The following is an 8599-nucleotide window of genomic DNA, read 5'->3' on the forward strand; positions in this document are numbered from 1 at the left end:
TACGAGTTCAGATGGCGTAAAAACATAAAGCAAAAACTGGCAGATGGGCCAGCTCCGGACTAGTTCATTAAAATTGAAGGTACCACAAAATCTCGGTATGTTTCTCCACGACAACAAAAAGCTCAGTCATCTTCCAGCATTTCTGAATGGAGATGCATACATGTAGTGCTGCAGTACTTGTAGCTGTACCTATGGAATGGTACCTTGCCTGCCAGGGATGAGAAACAGCATGAACATGCAGCGTCGTTTGCCGCTGTTGTTGTCTGCGTGGAGCTGCCCGCCGCGGTCGAGGGCCCTGATTGAACTGCTAGCGCCGCGAGCCTTCTTTCCGCTGCCGCTGCTCTTTTCTCTCTTTCGTCAGCGAGTTTTCGGTCTCGTTCCTCCTGATTAACAGTAAACAAAGGTATATAAGTATGTGTGTGGTGTGGAAATAGCAAACATGTGCTAAGCCTAAGATGGTTGCCTTTAGAACATACCTGCATAGAAAGAGCAACAGCCTGGGGATTCTTATGTTTCAGGCCTGACACAGAAGCAGTTGGTTTGCCCATTTGGCCAACTGAAATGCCTTTAGCAACAGGTTGTGATTGCGCTGCTAGCGCCTGAAGTTTCGAAGGATTAAATATCAGACGTGAGCGGCTAGATCAAAAACATATCTAGGAGTGATGAATGTATAATGCTCACCAACCATTTTTTTTAATAACAAGATATGAAGTAACAATTTAAACGCCAGCAAAGCAAAGCACTATATTCGGGGCAACCAGTGAATGGTACTTGCAACAGTATCACCAGATAGTGTATTGCATTCATGTGCAACCAAGTATAAGATATACATGCAGTCATATTTACTCACAACAATCATAATAATGAAACCATTACCAACCTTCTCTTTTTCCTTTTCCTTTTCCTTTTCCTTCTCTCTAGCCTTCTTTTGTTTCTTCAGTTCCTTTGCTCTGGCTTTCTTCTTGGCATCCTTCTCTGCCTAAAGAACAATTACAGATCAATTAACACAGCCATCTTTTTCCCCATTCAACGAGAACAAGAAAACTTTGTTCACAGGACATGAAACTCACCTGTTTTGCAGCTTGTGATTCTTCCATTTCCTTTGTTAATGCACTAGGCACCTCAGCAGCATGCCAATCCCATTTGTCAAGGTTGAGCGCCATGAATCTTCTGAACGTATTTCTGACTTCTTTGTCTGAAGCCAGCAGGTAAGGTGTCTTTCCTCTTTCATCTTTGATACAAGGATCCAAACCCTGCTCGAGCAATTCCATAGTTTGTTCAACATTGCCAGCCTTTGCAGCTTCATGGAGAGGTGTTGTTGCATTATTAGATGGTATGGCCATTGCTTCATGCGAACTCGATGAGTCCAAAATAGGTTCCTCAGGGGCCACACTTATTTCTTCCCTTGCTTCTGTACTTTGCACAAACTTTGTCACATTTTCCACAAGGGGTAATACTTCACCCATAATAGAGCATTCCGTCTCATAATAGAGCTGTGTTAGGTTATTGTATACGCGTTTCGCTTCTTTCAAGGTGGGCCGATGAACAGTCAAAGGGAGTGGACGAATATCACATGCTTGCAATACCGATTGAGCCTTATCCCCATCAAAGAGCATCTGGCGGTTCTTTGATGGAGCGTATATATAGACACAAACACAGGCGTCAAAGTATGGCTTCCAAGAAACTATTAATTCTTGAACTTCCTGCAATTAGACCGACAACAACAACAACAAATAAAAGAAATATAAGTAAACCATGATCAAATTTGGATACTAACTTGTAATCAGGTGCTAACATCTACTAGACTTCCAGTGAAAAGGCACCCAAATAAACTTATGCTCTAAATTGCGTATTACCTTTTTCAATGCTGCTTCGTTATAGCGGCGAAGAGAGGAGCCCGCTGAGTGTGCAACCTTTCCAGTAGCATCTTTTCCAGACTGCCTCTTTCCAGCCTTTGCCCTTACAACATACCTAACACATAAATAAGTAAGAATTATCAGTTATTACTAACATTAAGTCAGAAACAGCATTGCCAACTAATTTTGCTTGACAAACAAAAAATCCAACTAATTTTGCCAGTCACAGAGGTACAACTATGCTGACTGAAAGAATAAAATTTATTCTGCAAGGTGAACTTGACATGGTTATCAAAAGCGACAGGAAAATGTTCGTGGCTAGATTATCTAGTTTAATTCAGTCAAACTTTACTACTTTAATATTTATGATTGTGTAGGAGCATTTCTTACTGTTCCAATGAGAAAAACATCTCTATCATTTTTTTTAGAAATAATTTATTCTGCGTAGGGCAAAATTACTGAATGTTGTCATAAAACTGAGAGTGTTGATGTTCTTTATCATGTCAGGGTGTACATAGAAATTCATCACGGTAATGTCGATAAAGAAAATATGGCTAACAAGCATGGACAATATTAGGGACTGACAATCTTGTTACCTGTGAAAAGTTTTATTTGCTAATATTTTGTTTCCATCAAAAACACATCCAGCAAAATGTCCACCACTTGTTAATATAATGATCCTCAAATGCGATGCATTGCGAGGTTCACATGCCAACTGCTTCACTCTATTTATCATCTCATCTTCATGCACATACGATGTAGACCCGTGATTTTCCATTTTTCCAGATTTGCAGTCAAAAAATGGTTCTTCATGTTCTTTGAACAGTACGCATCTCCAAAAAGAAACTGTGTCACCAGAATGACCATGAAAAAAAAGTTTCTTCCTGAAGTCTTCCTTGCCTTTAACTGAGAGCCGGTGATCCGATGCAGGCACATCTTCCCTTTCGTCCTCAGAACCAGATACACTAGATACCTCCAAATCGTCAAATAGAGAATCAGAATCAATTTTTTCCAAGTCTTCTTCCTTGATAATAGATTTACCAGCAACACTCAGCTTAACCTGACAGGATTGCCAGAAAAACAGATTCAAGAGTGTAAATAAGATGAGAAACATGTAGCATGGATAGGTTTTTGAGAATGACTACACAAACCCCACAGTAATTAGACTAAATATAACAACAGCGGGAGGAGAATCATGCTTTTAAATCCAAAGTTCCACTTAACAATAACCGTTTTCCTTTCAAGTATGTAGCAAGTAGAAAGTTTTGCATTGAATCTTCACAGCATCAAGATAATTTTAAAATAAAATTGCCCCAAGATCTAAACTAATGATTACGAACTAATCGGTTTAGTCAGGTGGGTAACCAGAGTAGTAAAGTAGATAATAAATAAATAAAAGAATGCAAAGTGGACCAGTAAAGACGGCATAAACATTTCCAGTTAGTAGGACATGAACAGTTTACTTTTTTGTGAACATTTCGCTGTTGATACGAGCGACGCCATGTGGATGTAAGATATGCACCAATGCAAGAGGAAGGGCAATAAAGAGTGGAATGACTCCTATGAAATATCTGAATTTGGTGGAAAACGTCAAACACATGTAACAAACAAATTTTCCATGTCAAGTTTGTGGGGCACAGTTATACTATGTGATGGCACCCAATTTATAGTTACTTAAACAAATAAGCTGTTAGTAAGGAGCTTTCGCAGAACAGCAATTCTAAACTCACCCTAATTGGGTTTCAAGTTCTAACATCTAGAATTTGGGGCTCCAGTGCAATACAAGAGGCTTCTAGTCAGCTATTCCTAGGTATCACTGAATGATTAGATGAATCTAGAGGCTCAATTGATTACTATCTGCTGTCGTTCTCACGTACTCCACTGAACAGCACATACAGCTGCAGGTTCGTATTTCCATCTGCTGAAGAATGTGTCCTGTGATCAAACACCAGCATCTAAACACAATTTAAACTTTTTCTTCAGTTGCTTCTTCCCACATCAATCTAGAGGCTCAATTATATACGTACAAAGGAAGATGCGATGTCAGTTAAAGAAGAGGGATGAGGATATATACGTTGAGGCGGTGGAGATCGGACTTGAAGTGCTCGCGCTGCTCCTGCAGTGAATCGAATTCGCCGGCGCAGGTTTTACACGTCCACCGGAACCCCCCGGCCTCCGGCGGTTGCTGCTGCTGCAACGGCGCCGGCGCCGGCCTGGAGGGTTCGGACGGCTCCGCTGGGGAAGGGGCCAAGGCGGGGTGGGACCGGAAGAGTACATACGAGTCGAAGAAGTCCGAGGGGAGGTCGAAGAGCGAGCGGGGAGGTCTATTCTCCGGCGCGGCCGCCGCCATCTGGGGGGCGGAGGAGGCCATGGCTGTGGATCCGACGTTTCGTGCCCGTGCGGTACGCGTGGAGGCGGATCCGCTTCATCAATCAGTCATCCAAAGACTTGTACGATAGGTTTGCCGTTGGATCAGAAATCGACGTCGCAGAGCAACTAGTCAGCCTTCTCAAAGACAATAAAAACGTCGGTTCTCTTATTTGCAGATTAGTCCTGGTTGCAAATTCTTATTCACGCCATTAAAAAGGATATTTCCAAGATTGCCATTTCTTGTTTTTTTTTGCATACATCAAGGTTTGAGATTGCTAACCGGGCCTGCCACCCGGCAGATCGTTAGTTCTCGCCGACTCAACTTGTTAAGTGACTTGCTCTTTTGTCAACCCTAGCCGTCACAAAAAAATTTCCCATGCCGTTGGCTCGGTCCCCTTCCCTTCTCTCGTCTGGTGGCCTCGTTAGCGGCTAGAGGAGTAGGGACTCACCCGTTGCGTTGTTATTAGTTTTACTATGGTCGTGTTTCCTCCGCGGCGATGGCAAGATGGTGGCTGCAAAGACGAGTTGGAATAAGGCATCTCCCTACCTCGACAACGTCTAATCTGACACTAGCAAAGGGCCAATGAGGGTATGTGTCATCAGATTTGCTGTGTCTCTTCGATCTTGGCACTTGATGTGTCAATTAAGCGAAGTTGTTTGTTGAATTTTGGTGCGATGACTCCGACCTTTTCTTTTGATTTGTTCTGTTGCATGGTCCTATTTCTCCAACCATTTTGGGTCGGTGGTGAAGGCAAGTATGTGTTATCTGGGGTGATGCCCCAGTCAAAATTCTTTCAACGTTTTCTAAATACCATTTCAAGCGATGGTTAGCATTGCACTCTTCAAAGTTTGCTATTACAAGGGTGTTTGCAAGTATCCCCTCCTCTTGCTATCACTTAAGTGCAATTTTCAAGATCCGTCAAGTGGCACACAATCGAAGAAAAAACATGGCTAGTATGGTTTCCAATGAAATTTTGTTTTTCGCCGGTTATTTTTTGTGTCATTTTCTTTCTATTGTATTGGCTACTATTTTACTTGGTAGTTTTCTAATCTAAGATATCATTTGGATGTCCTTTTTTGAAGAAAAAAATACTCCCTCTGTAAATAAATATAAAAGTGTTTAGATAACTAAAGTAGTGGTCTAAACGCCTTTATATTTCTTTACAGAGGGAGTACTTGTAAGGTGACTTCTGAGCATTATCTCTTCGAGACAAGGTCGATCATGATTTAGCCGAGAGTATTAGGCTAACTAAATGATGCCACGCGTGTTGATGCGGGAACCTTGCTAAAAGAGAATGCAGAAAAGTTGCTAAAACATCTAAAACTAGTGGGAAGCAAATGCAAGCTTAGAGAATAAAAAATAAAACACAAATGGTATAAAGGAAAAAAACTATAGTTACGTTCATTTCTAACAAAAATGTGAAGGGTTAACTACATATGTATGCTGCAATCGCCCAACCCATATTGTCAAATACAAAATCTAATGAAAAAATAACTTATGACGGACATGCATGAATTGATGATGTGACATATTGCATGCATAGAGACCAATGCAAAAACAATGTAATTGTTTACTTACATGCACAACTTGCTTATGTGGCATGGTTGCATTTCTAGTAAAAATAAGTAGTGGGTTGTAACTATTTAGGAAGTGAAGTTTCCACAAGGTGTTGTTATGGGTGGGATCAATGGAAAAGAAGATCAACAAATTAAAATATAGTGAAAATAGATGTTTCTAAGATGGATGTGAACAACATAAAGAAGATCCCCTCGGGGATCTAGCATTCGTGGTGCTATCTGTATTATTATTTTTGTGAAAATTAATTGTATCACTCATTTTGCTACAATCTTTGTTACATAAGTTTATGGCCTCATCAGGCCCTCAACCAAGCCATACCATAACACAACCACTAGTTCTACCATAAGATGTCATCACATGGCTTACAAAAAAATTGTCTATAGAATGTGAGCGATACAAGAATTCCATTGTTACATGAGTTGTCTGATCTCACGAACATTGAAGCTATGCTGAGGTCTATCCTTATCTCCCTTCATCAACATTTTAGTGGCCTCCAGGCAACCTGATTCAGTGACAACACGTCGATCACTCCATTGTAATGCAAACAAGAAACCCTCCCTTTTTTGAGAAAAGCAAGAAACCCTCCCTTATAGCACATAGTTCAGCCTCGAGAGCGCCATGGCAATATAATAAATGACAACATGCACTGAAAACAATATCTCCCAAGTGATCATGCAGAACCATACAGTTCCTTGTCGTGCACATCCTCCAAGAACGATCCATCCATCTGTGTTTAGCTTCACCAAATGGTCTTTAGGGCATCTCTGAAGGAAATATGCCCTAGAGGCAATAGTAAAGTTGTTATTTTATATTTCCTTATATCATGATAAATGTTTATTATTCATGCTAGAATTGTATTAACCGGAAACTTGATACATGTGTGGATACATAGACAAAACACAGTGTCCCTAGTAAGCCTCTACTAGACTAGCTCGTTAATTAAAGATGGTTAAGTTTCCTAACCATAGACATGTGTTGTCATTTGATGAACGGGATCACATCATTAGGAGAATGATGTGATGGACAAGACCCATCTGTTAGCTTAGCATAATGATCGTTAAGTTTTATTGCTATTGCTTTCTTCATGACTTATACATATTCCTTTGACTATGAGATTATGCAACTCCCGGATACCGGAGGGATACCTTATGTGCTATCAAACGTCACAACGTAACTGGGTGATTATAAAGATTCTCTACAGATATCTCCAAAGGTATTTGTTGGGTTGGCATAGATCGAGATTAGGATTTGTCACTCGGAGTATCGGAGAGGTATCTCTGGGCCCTCTCGGTAATGCACATCATAATAAGCATTGCAAGAAATGTAACTAATGAGTTAGTTATGGGATGATGCATTACGGAACGAGTAAAGAGACTTGCCGATAACGAGATTGAACTAGGTATGAAGATACCGACTATCGAATCTCGGGCAAGTAACATACCGATGACAAAGGGAATAACGTATGCTGTCATAACGGTTTGACCGGTAAAGATCTTCGTAGAATATGTGGGAGCCAATATGAGCATCCAAGTTCCGCTATTGGTTATTGACCGGAGAGGTGTCTCGGTCATGTCTACATAGTTCTCGAACCCGTAGGGTCCGCACGCTTAACGTTCGATGACGATTTGTATTATATGAGTTATGTGATTTGGTGACCAAATATTGTTCGGAGTCCCGGATGAGAACATGGACATGACGAGGAGTCTCGAAATGGTCGAGAGGTAATGATTCATATATAGGACGATAGTATTCAGACACCGGAAGTCTTCTGGGGTTACCGGGTACGTATCGGGTCATCGGAAGGGGTTCCGGGCTACCCCCGGCAAACTATATGGGCCTTATGGGCCAAGAGGGGAAACACACCAGCCACAAAGGGGCTGGTGCGCCACCCCATATGGGCTGGCCAAATTGGAGAAGGAAAGGGGAAGGAGGAAAGGAAAAAGGGAACAGGATTCCCCCTTCCCCCTCTTCCTTTCCTACTCCGAATAGGAATAGGAAAGGGGGGAGGCCGAATTGGGAGGTGCCCAAGTAGGATTCCTCCTACTTGGGGCGCCCCCTTGGCTGCCTCTCCTCCCATCCAACCTATATATATATGAGGGGGGGACCGCTAGAACACACAACAAACATTGTTAGCCGTGTGCGGCGCCCACCTCCACAGTTTACGCCTCCGGTCAGATTCACATAGTGCTTAGGCGAAGCCCTGTGCGGACCACTTCACCATCACCGTCACCATGCCGTCGTGCTGACGGAACTCTCCCTCGACACTTTGCTGGATCAAGAGTTCGAGGGACGTCATCGAGCTGAACGTGTGCAGAACTCGGAGGTGTCCTACGTTCGGTGCTTGATCGGTCGGAACAAGAAGAAGTTCGACTACATCAATCGCGTTGTCAAACGCTTCCGCTTTCGGTCTACGAGGGTACGTGGACACACTCTCCCCCTCTCGTTGCTATGCATCTCCTAGATAGATCTTGCATGAGTGTAGGATTTTTTTTGAAATTGCATGCTACGTTCCCCAGCAGTGGCATCCGAGCCAGGTCTTGTTCGGGAACATAGCATGCAATTTCAAAAAAATTCCTACGCTCACGCAAGATGTATCTCGGAGAAGCATAGCAATGAGAGGGGGAGAGTGTGTCCACATACCCTCGTAGACCTAAAGCGGAAGCGTTAGGTTAACGCGGTTGTTGTAGTCGAACGTCTTCACGATCCAACCGATCCAAGTACCGAACGTACGACACCCCCGAGTTCAGCACACGTTCAGATCGATGACGTCCCTCGAAGTCTTGATCCATCAGAG

The 8599-nt window shown here is 42.4% G+C and overlaps 1 protein-coding gene across 1 annotated transcript; it reads right to left on the reverse strand.

Moving 5' to 3' along the window:
• Positions 1-25: 25 nt before the first annotated feature.
• Positions 26-4279, reverse strand: LOC123054120 (ankyrin repeat and zinc finger domain-containing protein 1). The gene is made up of 7 exons (XM_044477811.1): positions 3931-4279; positions 2453-2916; positions 1857-1971; positions 1071-1703; positions 881-979; positions 477-599; positions 26-383 (listed from the first exon to the last, which is right to left on the reverse strand). The coding sequence occupies exons 1-7, from the start codon at positions 4225-4227 to the stop codon at positions 123-125; spliced, it is 1992 nt and encodes a 663-aa protein (XP_044333746.1). The 5' UTR covers positions 4228-4279; the 3' UTR covers positions 26-122.
• Between the last annotated feature and the right edge of the window lie 4320 nt (positions 4280-8599).

This window comes from Triticum aestivum, chromosome 2D, assembly GCF_018294505.1.
Source record: "Triticum aestivum cultivar Chinese Spring chromosome 2D, IWGSC CS RefSeq v2.1, whole genome shotgun sequence".
Taxonomy (NCBI): domain Eukaryota; kingdom Viridiplantae; phylum Streptophyta; class Magnoliopsida; order Poales; family Poaceae; genus Triticum; species Triticum aestivum.

Coding starts and splice junctions, on each gene's coding strand:
- LOC123054120 (XM_044477811.1), bottom strand. CDS start 4,227: ATGGCCTCCTCCGCCCCCCAGATGGCGGCGGCCGCGCCGGAGAATAGA. Junction 1,972..2,452: donor GCAAATAAAACTTTTCACAG/GTAACAAGATTG, acceptor TTTATGTGTTAG/GTATGTTGTAAGGGCAAAGG. Junction 1,704..1,856: donor ACGAAGCAGCATTGAAAAAG/GTAATACGCAAT, acceptor GTCTAATTGCAG/GAAGTTCAAGAATTAATAGT.